We start from the raw sequence: 24731 nt of genomic DNA on the forward strand, positions 1-24731 counted from the left end.
TTACGGATGGTCGGCGGGATTGAATCCCTCACTTTCTCTATTCTCAATGATCTAGAGAATATTTTCTCCTACCCGACGCATATTCCTGACCGCTGTGACCACACTATTGTTATTCTGTTCTGTTTCTTCACGCTTTAGCTATACAATGTCCCTCCCAACCCCAGTGGGTTCATTCATCTGACCACACTCTTGTAAATGTATCTATTGTAACGACACCTCCCCCCTCCAGTAGCCCCTTTTAAAAGCAATAATTGGCACCTCTACGAAGCAGACTGGAGTAACTTACGATATTCTTGTCTGACTTTCCTTGTGTAAATTACTATCTCTTGTGAGGTGATGCTTCTGATATTGCGGACTGGAAGCATTCATACCCTCCTCCTCCAAGACGACCACTTCCTCCAATCCATGGTTCAATCAGTCCTGTTCTGAGGCCATTCAGGCGAGGGATCAGTTATATCGAGCTCGGAAAACTCTCCATCCTCCAATTCCCCATTCAGCAATTATCACTGCCCGTACGACTGCACGCACGTTATCCGGGAGGCGAATTGTTCTTTTATTCTAAGTAAGTGCAATATCCTCTCCTCTTCATCCAGTGAGTGGTCTTTTTGGACTTTAGTTAAGGTCATTGCTAACAACTTATATCAAAAGCAAATGTAAGAATCATAAATGGGAACACAAAGGAATTCAAACAACAACAAAGCATTGAGTCCTTTCGGAGTGATTTGTGATGCTGGAAAATATCAGAAACTCACAGATTAGTTTGGTAAAAGTTGCAAGGCATGTATACAATTGACAGAAAAACTTCCAAACTGTCAGTGTGGCTAAGGCGGCGCAAATACGTGTGGGCTTGAAGAGAAATATATTTATGTTCTTAACCGTATCTATGGGACTGCATTCAACCACTTTATTGGTAAATCATCCATATATTATCATTATTACTCATAAAGCTGACTTATGTACGTCATTTTAACTTTCCTGCCTAAAAGTTTGCCCTGATGTTGGCCGTGCCGGCAGTGTTATCACAAGCTTCCTCTGCTTTTACCAGGCAGTGCCCGACACGCGACATTTTTCTTCTGCCAAGTGGACTGAAAACATATCGCTTTCTCAATGTTGTCGGCAAACGTCTTTTTCCTTCTGGAGCACCACCACCCCTAGAGCGCACGCAGGTCTCTGACGACTGGTTGTTACTTAGACGATATATGATGCAGATCATCTGAGTGTTAATACACAGTCAAAGATTTTGCTTCTGCATCACCATGCTTAGTAAAACGAAATACATATTTTACTAATCGGTTTGAAAAATCGGGGTAATAGAAGATAATAATACACCGAAGTTGGAGAACATTTTCCATTGTTATTGTATGGGTTCAATAATAAACATAGTGTCGCAATCACAAACGGTCTGGGTGTTTTGAAATATATTGAAAAGAGGTTCAGTAAGGTGATCTTCCGGATATAATGCAAATTAGATTATCTTTTGTTTTCTTGGATCTAAACGCTCTATCTTTTTTTTTTTTTTTTTTTTTAACCTGGCACTGAGAGTGTGTATGATCATAGGATTATTTTGGAAGCTTCAAGAAGGTGGGCAAGGTTTTTCCGTTGGCAGTTATACTTTGACGTTGATGGCCTTAATGACCGCGGCATTCGATAGGCTTAAAGTCCAAATAACCAACCAACCAACCGTTTGACAACGTTGCTTTGACGTCATTGCTGGAGAGGTAATGCAGGGCCATATGACCCGGATCAAAATATTTTGGCTATAAGAGTTACCGTAAAATCAAACCCTCATGGCTTGATGGGCAAAACCTGCTGTTCATGCGTTAAATCCAGTCATAACATCCGCCCACGTACTTAGAACAACGAATGATGCAGTAAGTTGAGGAAAGACGAGGTTATAGATTTTTTTTTATTGTACTGGTGTGTTCAGAATGCCGCCATACGTACGGTACAGTTACTACTGGAAAAGTTTCTGGGTTTCTAACTTTAACAGGTTTAGCGTGAGTTAGCCACAGTAAAGTAACTCGAGACTTGCGATTTAGTTTTTTTTTATGTCAAATGTATATCCAGCCTTTATGTTATAGATAAGTATGAAAGGATGTCTGTCTATAATCATTAACCCCTTGAATGTGATGAGACGATCCTTGAGTATGACGATACAACCGTTAACGACAACCTTTTCTTATGATAGCCTAGCTGTTTTTCAAGGCTAGACCATCGCACCTAAGAATCTTATCATCGTGATCAAGGGTTATGTTCAAGAATGTGTGGTCGTGCGCATACGTTGCGTAAATACAGTAATGTAAACAATGACCGGCAGTGGATGCTGCAGTAGTGTGTGCGGTGCAGTGATCTATAAAGACAGAAATGAACACGGCACTAATGAGTGAAGATCATAGGGATCTGTGGATTGTTGTGGTATAAAACTTCAGTGGAGTACAGACTAGTGTAGCAGTGTGTGCAGTACAGTGGTGTACAAGTAAAACCTTAGTAATCAGGGGTGAGGACTGCAGCGGGGTAAGTGGGAGCTACTCCAGGGTGGTGAAAAGATGAGTGTTAAGAGTAGTGGAGTGTGAGATAGAGTGTTTCCAGGAATGTAGTGGTGTTTGGAGTAATACGGAAAAAAAAGTGTTGAAAAATTGGTCCCTTCGATTTTTAGTGTTTTTAGGGTGGCTGACTGTTTGCTCCTGCTTGTTGAGAATGGAAAGCATGGAGGTTTCACCTCCCTCCCCCCTATTTATGTAGGAGACTCTTGGCTACTTTTTGAGATCTACGCTGAATCCAATTATACCATGTATAGTTAGAAAACTTAACCAGATGGTATTTCACATCAAAATGGTTAGTAGAAAGATAATGAATGTTACTGAAATGGATTGAAAATATAAATCAGTCGGGTTGAGTAGGATGACAATGGTCTTGTGAGGGACTGGGACTGTCACTGCCTGAACCCTCCCTCCCGTTGGCAAGAGAGACAGGCGGGACTGTATAGATTCTTTAAAGCCAGCGAGGTAGGGTACTTTAGGTCGAATGCAAGCTCGACTTCTTCGTGTTCTAATTTAAAGTGACTTGAAAATAGATGGGAAGGATGAAAGGTAGCGTGGAAGACAGAAATTACAAACAGGAGGCAGGTTCATTGCGTAAACAGGGAAAGATATTAAGAACAGTGCGCTAAGATAGTTTCAGTGGGACAGGAGTGAAGACTGACAGTCCTGATAAGGTGGGTGTAAGATTGATCCAGGTATCACCGTAGCATTCCTAAGTCAGGGTGACTACGTCCTGGGGAGGCTGCTCTCCACAGTACTCTTATAACTAAATGCGTGTACTACAGTGGTCCGTGGAGTACACTGATGTGTGAAGTATACTTGGTACGCGGAGTAAACTGGTGTGTTGAGTACATTCTCGTGTGGCGTGCACATCGCGTGGTATAGCGTTGTGTGCAGTACATTATCGTGTAGGTCCAGTGGTATTGGGAGTCCAGAAGTATATTCACTGGTATGTTATAAATCACACACGGGTACGTGTGTCCTGTAACTGTGCCATCGGCGAGAGTGGAACCTGAGTGGATCGCTAGCGGGGACGTGCAAATAGAAAGTGCATCGAGACATTCGGTCTCAGGTTCCAAACAAGTTCCATTCTCGCCACCTCAACGTGAACTTTACCTCACACTGGATATGAACCAGTTTTATAAATGCTGGGTACAACGAGTGCTAAATTCCTTACAGCTTCCTGGTACTCATGACGCCATTCCAGCAATGCTTCGGTCGGTACTTATATCAAATTCCTGATGGACAGGATTTTCTAAAACGAAAGGAAAATGGTGAGAGAGAGAGAGAGAGAGAGAGAGAGAGAGAGAGAGAGAGAGAGAGAGAGAGAGAGTGTGCAAGCATATGTACACATGCTGTTTTATATTTAAATTCATAAGGAAATTTAAGACGTGCATTACTTAGTAGGATTATGAAATAAATTGTCCCTAATATCCCTTTTATGGGGCTCCTGTAGCTCTAAGTTTACCCGACAATTAGTAACAGGGAACTGATGGACTCTTTTGGAATGAAAGCTTCTTCGACGAGACTGCACACCTTTTCGTCCATTGATAGTTACACGGCCTCGCTGAGGGTGACTTCTAAATCGCGCTGTAAATCCGGTGCGTAGCTAAAAATGTATAGACGACTGGTTCTCTCCTACGTTCGGTAATTACTGCCCTCGTTTTTTACGATATGGGAAATGATTTACTTCATCTGCATCTAAAATCCTATCAGTATTAATTTAGTAACATTATAAATGAATTATGAATCGTCATCATGTTTATACATCCGTCATGGATGACGACCTAGTTTCCGAAGAAACATTAACGCGATAGTAACTTAAGCATCAGATTTTATTACTATTACACTCTCACACTGACCAAAACGTAACCATATGAAAATAGCTTGTAATCAATTATTTCTAAAAACAAAAATCAATAATTCTATAGTATTTTATTTATCTGTTCTCTTCTAGATGCACATGAGGGTATTGATCGAGAGGGTAAAGGCAGGTATAGAGCATCAGACTGGGGAGGTGCAGTTTGGTTTCATAAGTGATAGAGGATGTGTGGATCAGGTATTTGCTTTGAAGAATGTGTGTGTGAGAAATACTTAAAAAAACAGATGGATTTGTATGAAGCATTTAGGGATCTGGAGAAGGCATATGATAGGGTTGACAGAAATGCTTTGTGGAAGGTCTTATGAGTATATGGTGTGGGAGGTAAGCTGCTAGATGCAGTGAAAAGTTTTTACCAAGGATGTAAGGCAAGTGTTAGAGTAGGAAGAGAGGAGAGTGATTGGTTCCCAGTGAAGGTCGGTCTGCGGCAGGGATGTGTGATGTCCCCCTTGTTTAATATGTTTATGGATGAGGTGGTTAGGGAGGTAAATGCAAAAGTTTTGGAAAGAGGGGCGAATATGCAGTCTGTTGGGGATGAGAGGGCCTGGGAAGTTCGCCGATGATACAGCACTAGTGGCTTTTTCGAGTGAGAAACTGCAGAAGTTGGTGACTGAGTTTGGAAAAGTGTGTGAAAGGAGAAAGTTGAGAATAATGTGAATAAGAGCAAGGTTGTTGGGTTCAGTAGGGTTGAGGGACAAGTTAGTTGAGATGTAGATTTGAATGGAGAAAAATTGGAGGAAGTGAAGTGTTTTAGATATCTGGAAATGGGCTTTGCAGGGAGTGGAACCATGCCACCCCACCTCACAGGAAACAGCATCGACATCCCTTGCGTCAGCGAGGTAGCGCCAGGAAAACGGACAAAAAAGGCCACATGTCATGTGCAATGTACCGAAACCACAGCTTCCTATCTACATCCAGGCCCTACAGACCCTTCCATGGTTTACCCCAGAGGTTTCACGCCCTGGTTCAGTCTGTTGACAGCACGTCGATCCCGGTATACCGCATCGTTCCAATTCACTCTATTCCTTGCATGCCTTTCACCCTCCTGCATGTTCAGTCCCCGATCGTTCAAAACCTTTTTCACTCCATCCTTCCACCTGCTTCTTGTTCCCTCCACGTCTGACACATATATCCTCTTTGACAATCTTTCCTCATTCATTCTCTCCATATGTCCAAACCATTTCAACACACTCTCTTCTGCTCTCTCAACCACACACTTTTTATTACCTCATATCTCTCTTACCCTTTCATTACTTACTAGATCAAACCACCTCACACCATATATTGTCCTCAAACACTTCATTTCCAACATATCCACATTCTTCCGTACAACCTTATCTATAGCCAGTGCCTCGCGTTTTAATCTCCCATCTCGTTTTTAATTTTCCAAAAGAAGGAACAGAGAAGGGGGCCAAGCGAGGATATATATATATATATATATATATATATATATATATATATATATATATATATATATATATATATATATATATATATATATATATCCTCCAAGAGCCAGGACCTTTTCCATGGTAGTCGGGAACGCTAGCCGCTCGGCTGTGATCGCCCCTAATAGGGAAATGACTATTCGAACCTTCGGCTCACGTCCATGAGCAACTGGGCCTAAGACAGTAAAATCCCATCAGACTAACATTGTCAGCAGTTAGCATTTTACAGAACCTTATTGTACAAACACTGATGTATATGAACACGAATTTAGTAATACCTCCGCACCGTTCCAATGCACTCTATTCCTTGCACACCTTTCACCCTCCTGCATGTTCAAGCCCCGATCGCTCAAAATCTTTTTCACTCCATCCTTGCTCCTCCATTTGGTCTCCCACTTCTCGTTCCCTCCACCTTTGACACATATATCCTCCGCAACATTCTATCCTTTTCTGAAAACCTCTACATATCTTCACCTTCGCCTCCACAAGATGATGATCAGACATCCCTCCAGTTGCCCCTCTCAGCACATTAACATCCAAAAGTCTCTCACGCGTCTATCAATTAACACGTAATCCAATAACTCTCTCTGGCCATCTCTCCTACTTACATACGTATACTTATGTATATCTCTCTTTTTAAACCATTAATTCCCAATCACCAGTCCTTTTCATCAAACAAATCTACAAGCTCTTCACCATTTCCATTTGCAACACTGAACACCCCATGTACACCAATTATACCCTCAACTGCCACATTACTCACCTCTTCATTCACATCACCCATCACTATAACCCGGTCTCGTGCATCAAAGCTGCTAACACACTCACTCAGCTGCTCCCAAAATACTTGCCTCTCGTGACCTTTCTTCTCATGACCAGGTGCATAGGCACCAATAATCACCCATCTCTGTCCATCCACTTTCGATTTTACCCATATCAATCTAGAGTTTACTTTTTCACACTCTATCACATACTCCCACAACTACTGTTTCAGGAGTAGTGCTACTCCTTCCTTTGCTCTTGTCCTCTCACCAACCCCTGACTTTACTCCCAAGACATTCCCAAACCACTCTTCCCCTTTACCATTGAGCTGCGTTTCACTCAGAGCCAAAACATCCAGGTTCCTTTCCTTAAACATACTACCTATCTCTCATTTTCTCTCATCTTGATTACATCCACACACATCGTTTCACTCAGAGCCAAAACATCCAGGTTCCTTTCCTCAAACATGCTACCTATCTCTCCTATCGCTACCCACTCCCACAGAAAAGAGCATCGCTACCCCTTGCTTCAGCGCGGTAGCGCCAAGAAAACATTATTTCTTTTTCTTCGGATATTCGCCATTTCTCCCATCAGTGAGGTGGTGCCAGGAACAGACTAAGAACTGGCCTCATTCTCACATATTCATTCTGTCAGGTGTAATGCATCGGACCGGCAGCCTCCTACCTACAGCCAGAACCCACAGGTCTTTCCGTGGTTTCTCCTGACCGCTTCATATGCCCTTGTTCAGCTCAGTGATAGCACGTTGCCCGCTGTATACCACATCATTTCAGTGCATTCTATTTTTTCCACGCCTTGCTCCCTCCTGCATGTTCAGGCCCCATTCACCCAAAGTGTCCTACACTCAATCCTTCCACCTCCTCCTTAGTTTTCTCCAGTTCTCTGTTCCCTCCACTTAAGACGTGTATACCCTCTTAGTCATCCTATTCGTATGTCCAGACCATTTCAGCACACCTTCTTGAGCTCTCAGACATAATCTCGTTACTACCACACTCCCTTACCCTATTATTTCGTAGTCGACCAACAATCCTCACACCACATTTTGTCCTCGTATATCATTTCCGACGCTTCCACACTCTTCTGAACTTTTTTTTTTATGTAGGACTTGCGCCTCGCATCCATACAACACCCTCGGAACTATAACTGTACCGTCAAACATGCCCATATTTGCTTTCACAGACAGTGAACCTCTCTTTCAACGTATTCCTCAATACGTCCAGGGCCTTAGTCCTTTCATCCGCTATGTCCATTCCCAGGTATCTAAAACGCTTCGTCCAGATTTTCTCTCCTGAAACCCGCATTCCAGTCAACAGTAACCAAGTTGGAACCAGTTCGTATGAATCTGTGGAAAGTTGTTTGCGGGATTGCCGAGTGGAGTTGGTTTCTCTTCAGTACATACTGTGAGGAGGGGCAGAGTGAGGGTACAAATTAGGTGATTAAAAAATGAAGTGAGGCGAAGGAACAGGAAAGAGCAGTGGCAATAGTAAAAATAAAGAAAAAAAGGAGAGAAGAAGATGTGAATGATAATAAGGAAGTGGTGTGTCCCGGGTGAACATTGAGTTAGTTAAGGCAGGGTGTGCAGGGTCATCCAACACCGTGTCTGAGCTTTACATACCACGGCGTCGGGCTAAGGTGCGGTCTTCCTGGACACCACATCATCCTGATACCACAGCAATAGTGTCAACAATCGCACTACATGTGCGGGAACGTGGTTTCATTTCAGAGTGAGATACGTCGTGGCTGAAATAACCTACCCTAACCTGAGGGCGATCTGCCACCTGGGAAGCCTCTTTCATGACAGACGGATTTTCTCAACGGGGACTCAAAACACTCATCCCCATGAACACCACAGTCTGACCCTTGGGTGTGCTGGCCATACCTTTGACGTGACCCGTAAGGTTCATGGGTTGAAAAAGTCACGCCATCACACCCCAGGGTCGTTCCGTCGTGCTCAGTTTTTATGTGCCATAGTAGTTCCCTGTCGTAGATTGCATTAAAGAGTAGATGTCTGATTTTATGAACGGAAAACGGTTATCAAGTGACAGAACGTTCACCCACACAACGTTCAGCGGCAACAGCCACCACTGATGTGCGACGTCCTGAGTACTCCTCCTGTGTGTGTGTGTGTGTGTGTGTGTGTGTGTGTGTGAGCTCACTCACCTTCTGGTTCCTCTTAAGTTCCTCCTGCCGAAGGAGCTCCTGGTCCCTGTTGGACAACATCTTCACCAGCTTGCCACACTATCTCCCTGTAACCTTAACTACCAAGTTTATGGCCAGTGTACGTGCACAATCAGTTGCGAGGTCCACCATGCATCTACACTGTTACTTCCTCACCACATTTACCACAGACGCATTTTACGTGAACGGTGCACGTGAAATATCCGAGTCCGACTCAAGCGGTACCCCGAGTCAGCTTTCGACCAAGCGTCACCGACCCCGCTCACTGACTGACTGATCAAAATGGTTGGAAACTGCAGTCGCCTACTGCCTTAACCCCGCCCCAACCGAGAGAATGGGGTATATTTTCGCAGGGACCGGGAACCCTTAGTGACGTCACACGTCACCCTGTTTCTTGGTGGTCACTGCAGCAACGCGTAGGTGAATAAACTTGGTAGACGTGATCGTATGACACACTCACGCCTCCGTCACTGACAGGTATTGGTCTAATAAATAATGCCCAGTTACTGTTGTTTGGGATGACGAGTGTGCTGGCAAAAACCTTGGAAAAGGGAAAGCGGTTTGCAAGTCAGGGTAGAGTAAAAGTTTAGAGGCGCGCCCCAAATATACCCCGTGAACCACTGGCGGTAGGCCAGCTAGTCTCCCTAGTCCAAGGCCCCTCCAGTGTAGCCAGCCCCGCGGGATACCCCGCCACCGCCTGCATACGCAGCACGACAACAATCACTCCCAGGCCATGGGAGGTATCCCTTTGGGGAACCACCGCCACACCTACACGTAATCATAAATTTGTGTATATATGTCACTATATAACCCTGACCCTACGACCACAGGACTATTGTAAACATTTCGTGTCTTGGAAGGTTAGATTCTCACGGCTCTTACTCCACTGAGAAACAATGAACAAGGGCATTGACCAGTGGGTTGAATGCGTAAATAAGCGAAATTATCTCGTTCATAAAATAATTCTGGTCCTCGTGATTATCAACAAGATATATGTTTGTCATTTTGTCTCGCTAACGCGGGAGACAGCGACAAAGTATAATTAATATGATATAATATATATAAAATAAATAATCATAGGGTGGGGGAGGGGGCGAAAATCCTGGGAGCCTTGAAGAATGTGTGGAAGTCGAGAACATTATCTCGGAAAGCAAAAATGGGTGTGTTTGAAGGAATAGTGGTTCCAACAATGTTGTATGGTTGCGAGGCGTGGGCTATGGATAGAGTTGTGCGCAGGAGGGTGGATGTGCTGGAAATGAGATGTTTGAGGACAATGTGTGGTGTGAGGTGGTTTGATCGAGTAAGTAATGTAAGGGTAAGAGAGATGTGTGGAAATAAAAAGAGCGTGGTTGAGAGAGCAGAAGAGGGTGTTTTGAAATGGTTTGGGCACATGGAGAGAATGAGTGAGGAAAGATTGACCAGGAGGATATATGTGTCGGAGGTGGAGGGAACGAGGAGAAGTGGGAGACCAAAATGGAGGTGGAAAGATGGATTGAAAAAGATTTTGAGTGATCGGGGCCTGAACATGCAGGAGGGTGAAAGGCGGGCAAGGAATAGAGTGAATTGGATCCACAGAGCATCTCTATCAACTTTATCATATGCCTTCTCCAGATCCATAAATGCTACATACAAATCCATTTGCTTTTCTAAGTATTTCTCACATACATTCTTCAAAGCAAACACCTGATCCACACATCCTCTACCACTTCTGAAACCACACTGCTCTTCCCCAATCTGATGCTCTGTACGTGCCTTCACCCTCTCAATCAATACCCTCCCATATAATTTACCAGGAATACTCAACAAACTTATACCTCTGTAATTTGAGCACTCACTCTTATCCCCTTTGCCTTTGTACAATGGCACTATGCAAGCATTCCGCCAATCCTCAGGCACCTCACCATGAGTCATACATACATTAAATAACCTTACCAACCAGTCAATAATACAGTCACCCCCTTTTTTAATAAATTCCAGTGCAATACCATCCAAACCTGATGCCTTGCCGGCTTTCAACTTCCGCAAAGCTTATATATATACCTCGCAATACGCGGGAGACAGCGACAAGGTATAAAAAAAAAAAAAAAAAAAAAAAAAAAAAAAAAAATATATATATATATATATATATATATATATATATATATATATATATATATATATATATATATATATATATATATACGCAACTCATTCACAGTGACTATGTTATTCCTATTGGAATGAGTGTCCAGGTCACGGTGAAGGTATGAAACGAAGCCAAGGGCAACAAATAACCAGCTTTCAACACCAGCTGCACCACCGGTTATACCTGGCCCAGTGACACCCCCTACCCTACCCACCACTCTCCCACATGGCACCAATCCACCTCCACCACCCCGTGTCACTGTGCCGCCCTCCACAATAACCCACCACCACCCCCCTGTGTCACTATATCGCCCTCCATAATAACCCACCTCCATCACCCCATGTGTCACTATACCACCCTCCACGGTAACCAACCTCCACCATCACCTGTGTCACTGTGCCGCCCTCCACGGTAACCCACCTCCACTACCCACAGTGTCACTGTGCCGCCTTCCACGGTAACCCACCTCCACTACTCACTGTGTCACTGTGCCGTCCTCCACAATAAGCCACCCCCAATTACCCGTGTCACTTTGCCACCCTCCACGGTAACCCACCTTCACCACCCCCTGTGTCACTGTGCCACCCCCCACGGTAACCCACCTCCACCACCCCCTGTGTCACTGTGCCGCCCTCCATGATCACCCACGTCCACCGCCCATATATCACTTCCCTTTGTGTATCATATGGTTCATTACTCCTTCACACTGACCAGAGAAGTGGTTAAGGATAGTCGCACACGTCTTTAGTAGTAATATATAAAAAATGTTAAAGTTAACTAGAATACCAAGACATTCAGAAACAGCTCATCCCTCACCACGGACTGCTATACATCCTGCAGGTGAGGCTTAATTCATAAATGGACAGCTAAACGAAAATCTTACAAAAAATGCCAAATTATTCAGACGACTTCAATCAAGGATGGAAGGGTGTCTTGCCATAGTTGAAACTGTGTCAACTGAATTTTGCTTTGCTTGGAGAAATACAGTGTACATCACTTTTGAAGTTTTGTTGAAATTAAGATCAGATTTAATGTCTTTTGAAGTTAGGGGAGGGAAATGCAAAATGTTGTGACGGGCAACTCGTTCGTGGAGGGTTGGCGGGCCAGCGGGCGGGCGCTTACAACTCCAACACATTCACGCCATCAGTAGCGGAGTGGTCGGCTTCACACAGGAAGAACAGAGGAGAGGAAGTCCTGCTGTACCAATCTCCCTTCTGGCCACTGTACATTTTCTTTTCTTCAATTTTAATTCTCATCAGTATATTAAAAACCATACCAACATTTTCCATATCTTATAGCCATTACACGAATAGATGAATCGAAGTACGGGTTATTATTGATTAACTAACCTCCCACACCTCACTGGCCGAGTATATTTATATAAGTGAGAGTGTATTTGGTCTTATATTTTTCTTCGACGCCTGAGCACATTGTTCAAGATTTTTCGGTTGGTGATTCTATTTTGGCGTTGACGACCTTAATGACCCTGAACAACTAATATGAAAACTATAACAACCATTACCATTCCCACATTTACATCATTTATAGATGTCGATAATAAAAGTAAATAAAAAAATCAAATGCAGACAGCTGCACTCGTGACCTTGAACGTGAACCTTAGACGGTTAGGTCTCAGGGGAGGGCGTCATACCACAGGGCAGCAGCGCCTTGGCCAAGGGTCATACCGTTCTGACTGGGTTCATATCGCAGTGCTCATGGGGTAAAGAAGAGTTTAAACATTCAGGCACAACCTGTGAACATGTGTTGAACAGCTGCGGAACCGGACGGTGGGGGGAGGGAGGGGGCGGGGGTGTCCACCCCATGGTATACATGTGTGTGTGTGTGTGTGTGTGTGTATATATATATATATATATATATATATATATATATATATATATATATATATATATATATATATATATTAAATATAGAGTAAATGTGAATAAGAGCAAGGTTATTAGGTACAGTAGGGTTGAAGGTCAAGTCAATTGGGAGGTAAGTTTGAATGGAGAAAAACTGGAGGAAGTGAAGTGTTTTAGATATCTGGGAGTGGATCTGGCAGCGGATGGAACCATGGAAGCGGAAGTGAATCATAGGGTGGGGGAGGGGGCGAAAATTCTGCGAGCCTTGAAAAATGTGTGGAAGTCGAGAACATTGTCTCGGAAAGCAAAAATGGGTATGTTTGAAGGAATAGTGGTTCCAACAATGTTGTATGGTTGCGAGGCGTGGGCTATGGATAGAGCTGTGCGCAGGAGGGTGGATGTGCTGGAAATGAGATGTTTGAGGACAATAAGTGGTGTGAGGTGGTTTGATCGAGTAAGTAATGTAAGGGTAAGAGAGATGTGTGGTAATAAAAAGAGCGTGGTTGAGAGAGCAGAAGAGGGTGTTTTGAAATGGTTTGGTCACATGGAGAGAATGAGTGAGTTAAGATTGACCAAGAGGATATATGTGTCAGAGGTGGAGGGAATGAGAAGTGGGAGACCACTTGGAGGTGGAAAGATGGAGTGAAAAAGATTTTGAGTGATCGGGGCCTGGATGTGCAGGAGGGTGAAAGGCATGCAAGGAATAGAGTGAATTGGAAGGATGTGGTATACCGGGGTCGACGTGCTGCCAGTGGATTGAACCAGGGCATGTGAAGCGCCTGGGGTAAACCATGGAAAGTTGTGTGGGGCCTGGATGTGGAAAGGGAGCTGTGGTTTCGGTGCATTATTACATGACAGCTAGAGACTGAGTGTGAACGAATGGGGCCTTTGTTGTCTTTTCCTAGCGCTACCTCGCACACATGAGGGGGAGGGGGTTGTTATTCCATGTGTGGCGGGGTGGCTATGGGAATGAATAAAGGCAGACAGTATGCATTATGTTTATGTGTATATATGTATATGTCTGTGTGTATATATATATATATATATATATATATATATATATATATATATATATATATATATATATATTATATGTATACATTGAGATGTATAGGTATATATTTTTGCGTGTGTGGACGTGTATGTATATACATGTGTATGTGGGTGGGTTGGGCCATTCTTTCGTCTGTTTCCTTGCGCTACCTCGCTAACGCGGGAGACAGCGAAAAAGCAAAAGAAATATATATATATATATATATATATATATATATATATATATATATATATATATATATATATATATTTTTTTTTTTTTTTTTTTTTTTTTGATTTTCCAAAAGAAGGAACAGAGAAGGGGGCCAGGTGAGGATATTCTCTCGAAGGCCCAGTCCTCTGTTCTTAACGCTACCTTGCTAACGCGGGAAATGGCGAATAGTTTTAAATATATATATATATATATATATATATATATATATATATATATATATATATATATATATATATATATATATATTATCCCTGGGGATAGGGGAGAAAGAATACTTCCCACGTATTCCCTGTGTGTCGTAGAAGGCGACTAAAAGGGAAGGGAGCCGGGGGCTGGAAATCCTCTCCTCTCATTTTTTTTCTTAATTTTCCAAAAGAAAGAACAGAGAAGGGGGCCAGGTGAGGATATTCCCTCAAAGGCCCAGTCCTGTGTTCTTAACGCTACCCCGCTAATGCGGGAAATGGCGAATAGTATGAAAAAAAAAAAAAAAAAAAAAAAAATATATATATATATATATATATATATATATATATATATATATATATATATATATATATATATGTATGTATGTATGTATGTATGTATGTATGTATGTATGTATATATATAAAGAGAGAGAGAGAGAGAGAGAGAGAGAGAATTTCTGAGTCCAGACTTCTAGTGCGTCTGTGGCAGACTTTTCACACGAATAACGAAATGCATTTTATTTTCTCAATTCTTCTGCTCTTTATTGATAAGCCTATGTTGTCTCGTGTATGTTTACCGACACTGCATGACATTAAGATCAGCAAGGACTAATCTACGCTGCATATGCAGCAATATTTTGCCATCTACTTGCTTTCCACGGCATGATTGAAATCCTCTTTATTTACGGTCGGCCTTGTCGGCAGACCGTGATTTCTCAGGGGTCACTCTAGAACTCCAGAACTGGTTACGATGGTGGTGCTCGGTGGCAGACGAGCCTAGTGTGTAGAAAAACGACTAAGAGATCACTGACAGTCTGAACCTCAAGGAGAGGTCAGCAACGTGATCGGAGCTTTGCCTGGGTAATTATACCGGAGGACGGGGGAAGAGGATAGATGTGACAGGTTCGTGCACAAGCCGTGGACATGACCAATAACTGATGAGACACATCCAGGGCTTCAGAGCGACAAATGTGGGCCGCAACAAGTAGTCTATGATGGCCTGGCTTTAGACCTAACCCTTATGGGTCAGGTCAACTGTCACACCTTCATGCCCAAGGGTTGTACCGCCGTCCTTAAGAGGGTAAAAGAATAACAAGAAAAGATCCTTGCTATTCCACTAGAACTTGATATCGCTTGTCCCGGAGCCCTCAGCACACTCAGAACGACGGAGGAGTCATGAGTCATTAAACTGCTACATCAGGTTATCCCTCTGTGTGATGGAAGGGTAAAAGGAAGTAATCTTATAGCCAGATTGGCGTAAACAATGTTAGTTTAACCCCCTGTATATATTTCGTGATTACTTCTTTGGCCATAAGTACTTCAAAATTATTACGTCGATGCAAAGTTACCTTTTTAATAAAGCCATTCCAATATTCCTTGGTCTATATACCAAATCACACAACCATTAACGACCACAAGTCACTAACTTTTTTTCTTACGCAGTGTGTGTGATCGAGAAAGATAAGACAGAAGCTGGCTAATAATATGTGAAGTATAAAGTGTTTAAGTACTTAAAGTATAAAGTGTTTAAGTTCGTATAGCAAACTTTCTGTCCAAGGCTGCCACTTGTATTGGCAGCGTTGCCATCCATCATCATATCCAGGCTGCTGTAGCGAGTCATCCATCATGATGTTCAGATTGCCGCAGTGAGTCATCCACCAGGAAGTTAAAGTGATCATCTCCAGCATGTTAGTATTTCTCATCCGTGCATGTTCTCCTCTCATGCATAGTAATCATGAAGGTAATACCTGTTGACCATCGGACGGGTATCGAACGGGTGACTATCTCTTTTACATCTGGCTAATGAAATCGGGACGAAGTGTTCTTATCTCAAACAGGGCACGGACCATCGTGGTTCGTGTCTCTATCTGAACCTGGACCATGAGAGACCATGTTGGTTCGTGTCTTTAGCTGAAGATGGATCATGAAAGACCATGGTGGTTCGTGTCTCTAGCTGAAGGTGGATCATGATGGGCCATGGTGGTTCGTGTCTTTAGCTGAAGATGGATCATGAAAGACCATGGTGGTTCGTGTCTCTAGCTGAAGGTGGATCATGATGGGCCATGGTGGTTCGTGTCTCTAGCTGAAGGTGGATCATGATAGTCCATGGTGGTTCGTGTCTCTAGCTGAAGGTGGATTATGATGGACCATGATGGTTCGTTTCTTTAGTTGAAGGTGGATCATAGCGGATCATGGTGTTCGTTTCTTTAGTTGAAGTTTGATCATAGTGGACCATGGTGTTCGTTTGTTTAGTTGAAGGTGGATCATAGTAGACCATGGTGGTTCGCGTCTTTAAGCTAAGATGGACTATGGTGATTCGTGTGTCTCACAGAAGACGGGACTGGCCACAATTCTTCACTCGGTAACGGAGGCCTGGCCATGACGGGTGAAGCTGGAGCTGGTGCTGGCCTGACCCCGGGGTATCATCACGTGCTCTTCGTCACCCTCGCAGTACCGGAGGAACACAGCGACCCAATCCCGGCCCAGGTCCGCCGCTACCGCTCACCAACCGCAAACTTTCTCTCGGTACTACCCACTACGTAACGAGAGGGTTAGAAGCGGCTGCGCAGTGTGTCAGCACTTCAGCGGCTGTCAGGTGTCGATCCTGTAGCTGCCTTATCTTTCTCTCCCTCACCCACACGTAGGCTGCTGGCTTCCAGTCCACAAAACACACAGTCTTTCCACCTCAAGCATAACACGTCAGAAGTCGCAACTCGCCCGGCTCGTTCTTCGTAACTCTTGCGACGAGCTATACGCTCTGTGCCTTTTGGCAAAATCTCGTCGTAAGTACTTGTACTCTCTCTCTCTCTCTCTCTCTCTCTCTCTCTCTCTCTCTCTCTCTCTCTCTCTCTCTCTCTCTCTCTCTCTCTCTCGTTATCAATAAGCGAAGCAATCTCGTAAGTACTTGTCCTCTCTCTCTCTCTCTGTCTCTCTCTCTCTCTCTCTCTCTCTCTCTCTCTCTCTCTATCTCTCTCTCTCTCTCTCTCTCTCTCTCTCTCTCTCTCTCTCTCTCTCTCCCGTTATCAATAAGCGAAGCATTTTCTCGATGCTTATCGCCTAACCTGTTAGTCACCTTAACAACGTTGGGTAAGGGTAGTTTAAAGTTAACCACTACAGTTTAAGAGCACGACCCTGGAGAACGACACTCCGACCTTTCAACACGACGTTACGACCATTGAGCACGACAGGACGTCTCCTGAGGACAGAGGCAATGATCACGGACCTGACACTTGTGAGAGATCTCGCTGTCATGCTCGAGGTTCGTGCCTTCGTACGGCTCAGGGGTCGTGCCGTGGTTGTGAAGGGTCATAACGTCGTTCGTGAGGGTCGTGTACCGTCCTGCTCAAGAGTCGTATCGTCGTGCTCAAGGGGGTCGCGCCGTTGTGTCGAAGGATGACAACACATTGCTCAGGGGGATGAGAAGAGACGAGTACCTAGAACGACATCAAGCTGGCTTTTCTTTGGTAAATGTTGAGGGAAGGCCGCTCCGTGCAGCGGTGCAACCGCTGGCCCTAACCACCCAGCTCGACAGGTCAAGGAGAACAACTCGTTGCATATTGCGCTCACCAAACCACAGCAGCAGTAGTAGGGCTGCCACCACCACCACCACCGCCCGGCACAGACAACAATAATAACACGGTCACCAACAACAGCAACAATGATAAAAGAAAAATAAGTAATAACAACAAACCAAGAATACGGACAGCAGCAGCAGCAACAACAACAACAACAACAACATTACCATCACCAACATCCAACTAGCGCCACCATCACCAACAACAACCCACCAGTGCCACCATCACCAACAACAGTCACCCACGACCACCATCACCAACAACAACCAACCAACGCCACCATCACCAACAACAACCAACCAACGCCACCAATGACAAGACAAAGTCAAACTCGCTTTTATGTTGAAGAATTTTCTCAGCTGTTGGCTCAGTCCACTCCTCCACTGGTCACGTTCTGAACATATGGAAGCTATGCACCGGAACACACCAGATGGGAGCCGTTCACTACCACACAACAAGTGGGAGTCATTCATCAGCACACAACAGGTGGGAGCCGTTCACTAGCACACAAGTGGGAGCCGTTCACCAGCACACAACAGGTGGGAGTCATTCACCAGCACACAACAGGTGGGAGTCATTCACCAGCACACAACAGGTGGGAGTCATTCACCAGCACACAACAGGTGGGAGCCGTTCACCAGCACACAACAAGTGGGAGTCATTCACCAGCACACAACAGGTAGGAGCCGTTTACCAGCACACATCAATTGGGAGCCGTTCACCAGCACACAAAAAGTGGGAGTCATTCACCAGCACACAACAGGTGGGAGCCGTTCACCAGCACACAGCAGGTGGTAGCCGTTCACCAGCACAACAGGTGTGAGCCGTTCACCGGCACACAACAGATAGGAGCCGTTCACCAGCACACAACTGGTGGCAACCATTCACCAGCACACAACAGGTAGGAGCCGTTCACCAGCACACAACAAGTGGGAGTCATTCACCAGCACACAACAGGTGGGAGCCGTTCACCAGCACACAACAGGTGGGAGCCGTTCACCAACATGCGCAAGGTAAACTAATGAAGGTAGCGGCCTTCCACTCCAACAGAAGAAGCCTCCGCTCTCGAGAACTCCCAGGTCCACCAAAACCCTCGGTCCAACACCAGCCCACATCAGAGACCGCAGACATTGTAGTCCACCTCCACATTACTACCATCGGTGACGCCAAGAACCAGAGAGCACAAAATTGCGATATCATGCACCAAACGTTGTTCCAGGGGATGCTTAGGTTCGTACGAAACCTTTGATGAAACTTGAGTCTAATATTCCAAAAGTTCAGCGTGGCGTGGAGAGTCATCGAGAACTTAAAAGTCCACCCTCCCAACCTGGGAGCTACCAAAACATAAAGGGGGCAAGAACCCTAAGGTCACCAAAGCCACGCGAAGGCTCCTTAAGGTCACTTGAGCAACGCGATAGCTCTAAGGTCGCCACAGCGACTCGATGGCTCTTAATAAGGTCATCAGAGTGACGCCGCACCATCGAGAACCGGACGCTGGACACAGACCATCAGTTCATGAAACAGGCTATTGGAGAAGCAGGCAACCATCGTCGACCGTGTCATTATAAAGACCACCAGACTTGGTTACCAGAGCGGCAGGCAACCATCACCAACCATGTCATTATAGCTTACATGGACAAAGGTATATTGTTGCCATTGTGGCAGGCAACCATCAACAACCATGTCATTATAGCTTACATGGACAAAGGTATATTGTTGCCATTGTGGCAGGCAACCATCACCAACCGTGTCGTTATAAAGACCAGGTATGGTTACCAAAGCGTCTGGCAGTCACTACAAATACATCCCCCCCCCCTCTCTTTTTCCCCCCCAAAAAAAAAGAAAAAAAAAATTGTCAGTTAGAACCGATAGGCCATGACGAACCAGAGGGTCATCAAGCTCCAACTGGCAACAGATTACCGGGTCATCGAGTGCCGATAAGTTATCAGGAAACAACAAGTCATCAGACACTATGTTGCCACTACCGTAAAATGCCGCTTTTACGCCCGGGCCGCGCGGGCAAAAAGTCGGACCACCTTTCTCTTGACATTTGTGGCTCGCACTCTGGCCGGGTCTGATCACATGTTTCGTGCTCGTCAAAATCATACACAGCTCATCCCTCAGGCTGTGGGGACAATATGTGGCCCACGGGGATAAACATGTCCATCCAGGGACAAATTGCTAATCTAACTTTATAACTTTATACGAGTCGCTAACACTTTGTTCCTCTCTCTCTCTCTCTCTCTCTCTCTCTCTCTCTCTCTCTCTCTCTCTCTCTCTCTCTCTCTCTCTCTCTCTCTCTCTCTATCCCCACTCGATAGTTGCGGTCGTAGTCACCCTCGGTAAAGGGAAAAATTGGAAAACTTCTCCCTCGCCGAATGCATCAAAATCAAAATTTCAGTGTGAGTGTATCATAGGAATATCCCTCCCCTCGCTGGGCACACCCCAGCACTTACCTATAACCTGGGAATACCTCCACATTCGTCCTGTACACTCCACAACAATTACCTGATTACCTGTCACTGGTACTCTGTACATCATTAATTGTGAGGCACGGGGAGAGAGTTTTCCACTCGTGTTGCCCCATCTCTTAATCTCGTATATGTGTACCATGTTTTTACTCCTATGTACACACACACACACACACACACACACACACACACACACACAAACTTATGCCAGATGTCCGAGGAGTTCTGACTCTCGCTTTAACAAGCTAGTTAAACCTGAATCAATTGTCCGTCTAACTTTACTGTACGACCAGTAGTAATAGACGAAGGTCTGTGTGGTGGTTGTGGTCGTCCGGATCTAGTACTTTCGATTGCTCAAGTCCTTAAGTGTTTGACAACGTATCGATGTAACTTGAGAGACTCTTTCAGATTTTCAAAATGATTCTAAGACTGTGCATCCGCTACATGTATGGCCCTTCGTAAGATGAAACATTATTCGTTTTCTTTATTGTTTGAATCGGATAACGACTAACCCACTACATCAACGGTACGCAAATATCAATTGATATCGATGAGAAAAGCTTCTAGAAAGCATCAAATTCCTTTCGATTAACAAACTTGTTTGCAAATGTGAAATCCTGTGTACAAACTTGTTTTCACAGCAGTTGGAGAAAGTTCGCCTCCGTTTTCATAAACAACATAGGATCAGAAGATACTGTCGATAGGATAAGGAGAGTACGAGCGGGAAGCCGACTTTCATTCATTTTCAGTAGCCTGTGGAGGGTTCTGTTTTATATCTAGTATCAAATATGATATTTGTTTTTTTTTTTTTATCTGATAATAGTTTATGTGTGAACAGGAGAATTTGTAACAATGAAACTGAAAAGGCGTTTAATTTTACAAAGGTTTCCGTATCTGTGAACGTTAATAATTTAGGTCGCATCGATCCTCCCTGAGTACAGGGAGATAATAATTCGAGTCATATCCAACCTCCCTGGGTACAACAGGACAACAGTAATTTGGGTCATAACCATCTTCCTTGAGTGCAACAAGGAGATAATAATTTGGGTCATATCCATCCTCCCTGAGTACAACAGGGAGATAATACCTTGGGTCATAACCATCTTCCTTGAGTACAACAAGGAGATAATAATTTGGGTCATATCCATCCTCCCTGAGTACAACAAGGAGATAGTAATATGGGTTATACCTATCCTCCCCGAGTACAATAGGGAGATAATAACTTGGGTGATAACCATCCTCCTCGAGTACAACAGGGAGATAATAATTTGGGTCATAACCATCCTCCTTGAGTACAACAGGGAGATAATAACTTGGGTCATATCCATCCTCCCTGAGTACAACAGGGAGATGATAATTTGGGTTATACCCATCCTCCCTGAGTACAACAGGGAGTTAATAGCTTGGGTCATATCCATCCTCCCTGAGTACAACAGGGAGATGATAATTTGGGTTATACCCATCCTCCCTGAGTACAACAGGGAGACAATAATTTGGGTCATATCCATCTATCTGACCGAGATGCTTTGGGTACACCGCCTGACCTCACGTTACGCCACGCATGCTTGCCCACATTCACTACAATACTTATTCTTACAGTATTTTGAGTTGCTATAAAAAGATTCGTCTATTGCTGTCTTATGTATAGATACAAAACTACACAGTACAACGGGATACGAAGAAATGCAAATGGCAATAAACCACTGGGTCCTTTTGAGGCTGCGTGTGATAGAGGAGAGATCAGAAACAGCGATTAGTGCGATAAGAGTAGGAAAATAAAGATGACATCAGGAGAAAAACCTATACGTAATTAAGAAGGTAAATGATGTCAGTACTTGTCAAGTCTTATTAAATGTATCTGTGGTGCTGCTTTGAACTACTCTAAATGATAAATAGTTCCTTATTATTCACATGTAACTCGTAAACAATTCCATTTCATTTTCTGTAGAAGAAAAAGTATACTTTGCCTCATTCAAAGTAAAATGTTGTCAACCAGTTTGCATCCATTACTGCGATGAAATCAGACAAATCTCGGCTTACGTAGCTGCTTAGACTGAGGTTATTAGAGTCTTTGCTAGTCTGGACTACCTGTATCAATTCCCCTATCAACCTTTCCTTTTTCGAGCTAAGTAAGTTTTAGTTTTCTAACCGGCTGTCATAGGCTTTGTTTCTCAGTCCTATAATCATTTTGGTAGCTCGCCGCTTTACGCTCTCCATTCTATTGACTTCTTTTTTGAAGGAGAGTTACTAAGAGTGAACATAGTATTCAAGGTAGGGATGCACCAGTGACTTGTAGATAGTAAGGATTAGTTCTATGTACTTGAATTCGAATGCCTGACCTGTGAATCCTCGGAGATGTGTTCGCCTTTTTGGCTTATTCTTTGTACTGCTTATTCGGCTTTAGGTCATCAGGTATTATAACACCAAAGTCTTTATCCTCATTTATATTTTCACAGCCTTTTTTTTTTTCAACTTCTCTATATCAAAATTTATTTGCCACATGTGAGCCCAATTCATTTGTCTGTCTCTGTCAGCTTCCAGCTGTGGATTTTCTGTTCTGTCATTATCTCGTCTGTGAATTTTGACGTCACATCCAAACCCATTATCAATGTCACTGATACACATGAGAAAGAGAACCGGTCCAACAACTATTCCCCTGCGGCACACCATTTATTACCTCTAACTATTCTGAGGCTTGACTGTTTACTTACTTCTCTGTTTACGACCAGTCACCCAGTTTTCTAACCATTTGAATACAACTCCATCTATACCATGTGATGACTTTGGCTCGTTAGCTTTGATGGGAGCCTTTACTGAATGTTTTATGAGAATATAAAGACATGATATCAACCACTTTACTTTCATATGTGTTGAACATATCATAAAAGGAAATCAGATCTGACAGACAAGAACGATTGCATCGTAAACCTTTGTTGATATTCTTTAAATGTTTTACCGGTACAGTTTTCTCTCGAATGATGGTGTCCGTGAGTTTATCCTCTACGGACATTATACTAAGAGCGCAATACTTTCCGGGCAGGGACTTATTACTTTGATTCAATATTGGTGATATAATTGCAAATATCCACTCCTTTGGAACTTTTCCCGTAGCGACTTATTGCAGAGATCAGTCAAGGGCTTCTCATTTTTAGCTTCTTCATCGTTGCCGGATAAATCCTATCTGGGCCTGCCGTTTTATTTACTTTCATTCCATCTAATGGTGAGAGTATATCTTGAACGTGTTTGTCAAAATATTTCAAAATGTTCTCCTCACCTAGCAGTGGAATTGGATCTAGGATACGGTTTGTCTTCAGAGGTAAACATGGATAAAAAAAGAAGTCCCTTAAGATATTTACCATGACTTCATTGTTTTGAACGTAGTCGTAATTAATGGACCAAATAACTGGGTAATGACTTTCTTACTTTTAATTGTAAAATCCTTTTGGGTTCCCTTTGCTGTTTTCTTCAATAAACGCATCATGTTGACGTTTATTTTGATTTATAAGATTTCTAGTTTTTCTGCGCAAAATCACATAACTTGCCCTATCATGTTGGTTATTGTTCTCCTGATTTCATTCTTCAATCATTATAGCATAGCTCTGGGAGAATGACCATCTGCTACACACTGACACTTTGAATGTCTTACTGATTCTTTTCCTAGTTAGGCTGAGAGCAAGAAAGGTCAGTGAAGGGCACGGTGCAGGTGCCGAGGGAGAAAAAGTATGCTGTGGAGGAACAGGTGGGGACGGTGAGGGGTCAAGTGGAGGCAGTGAAGGGCCAGCTGGGGACATTGAGGGACGAGGTTAGAACAGCGAGGGACTAGGTAGAGACGGTGAGGGACCATAACGAGATACGGTACCAGATACGAACGGTGCAATATCAGGTCCAAGCCAGGAGGTGTCTGTTGGGAACAACACGCGACATGGTTAGAACGGTACCGGATCCGGCAGGACTGGTATTGGGCCAGGTAGGACTGGTATAAGGCCTGGTAGGACCGCTGCAGGGCCTGGCAAGACTGACATAGGACTTGGCAGAGCTGATATTGGGTCAGGTGGGACTGATGTAGGACCCGGTAGGTTCTGGTGTTAGGTCTGATATGACTTACACAGAACCAGTTTGGGCTGACACAGGGCCTGGCACGGCTGGTGTAGGGCCTGCTACTGCTGGTAAAGGGCGTGTTGGAACTGGAATGGGGCCTGGTATGGCTGGAATAGGGCCTTGTACTGCTGGTATGGTTTATGGTAAGATGGATAAGGAGCATGACAGGTATGGGTCCCGATACATCTGATAGGGCGTGGCAAGCTGGTATTGGGTCTGGTACGGCTGTTATGGGGCCTCATAGGGCTGGTATAGTATCCTGCAGGACGGATATGAAGCCTGGTAGGTATGATATGGGCCCTAGTAGAGCCGGTATGAAGCCTG

The 24731-nt window shown here is 44.1% G+C and overlaps 1 protein-coding gene and 1 long non-coding RNA gene across 9 annotated transcripts in view; one reads left to right on the forward strand and one right to left on the reverse strand.

Moving 5' to 3' along the window:
• Positions 1-24731, forward strand: part of LOC139767381 (uncharacterized) — a 332929-nt gene that overhangs the window by 114723 nt on the left and 193475 nt on the right. The window lies entirely within an intron of this gene.
• LOC139767314 (solute carrier family 15 member 1) overlaps positions 1-24731 on the reverse strand; it is a 141309-nt gene that overhangs the window by 89875 nt on the left and 26703 nt on the right. Inside the window, exon 1 of one of the 8 annotated variants that reach the window (XM_071696659.1) lies at positions 8808-9099. The exons of 6 other annotated variants lie outside the window; for them this stretch is intronic. In XM_071696659.1, the coding sequence (XP_071552760.1) occupies positions 8808-8867 (60 nt within the window). In that variant the 5' untranslated portion in view covers positions 8868-9099. Of the gene's footprint in view, positions 1-8807; positions 9100-24731 lie in introns of those variants that run through there. One more of the 8 variants, XM_071696650.1, reaches the window with a different exon arrangement.

Source organism: Panulirus ornatus, chromosome 4 (assembly GCF_036320965.1).
Source record: "Panulirus ornatus isolate Po-2019 chromosome 4, ASM3632096v1, whole genome shotgun sequence".
Taxonomy (NCBI): Eukaryota; Metazoa; Arthropoda; class Malacostraca; order Decapoda; family Palinuridae; genus Panulirus; species Panulirus ornatus.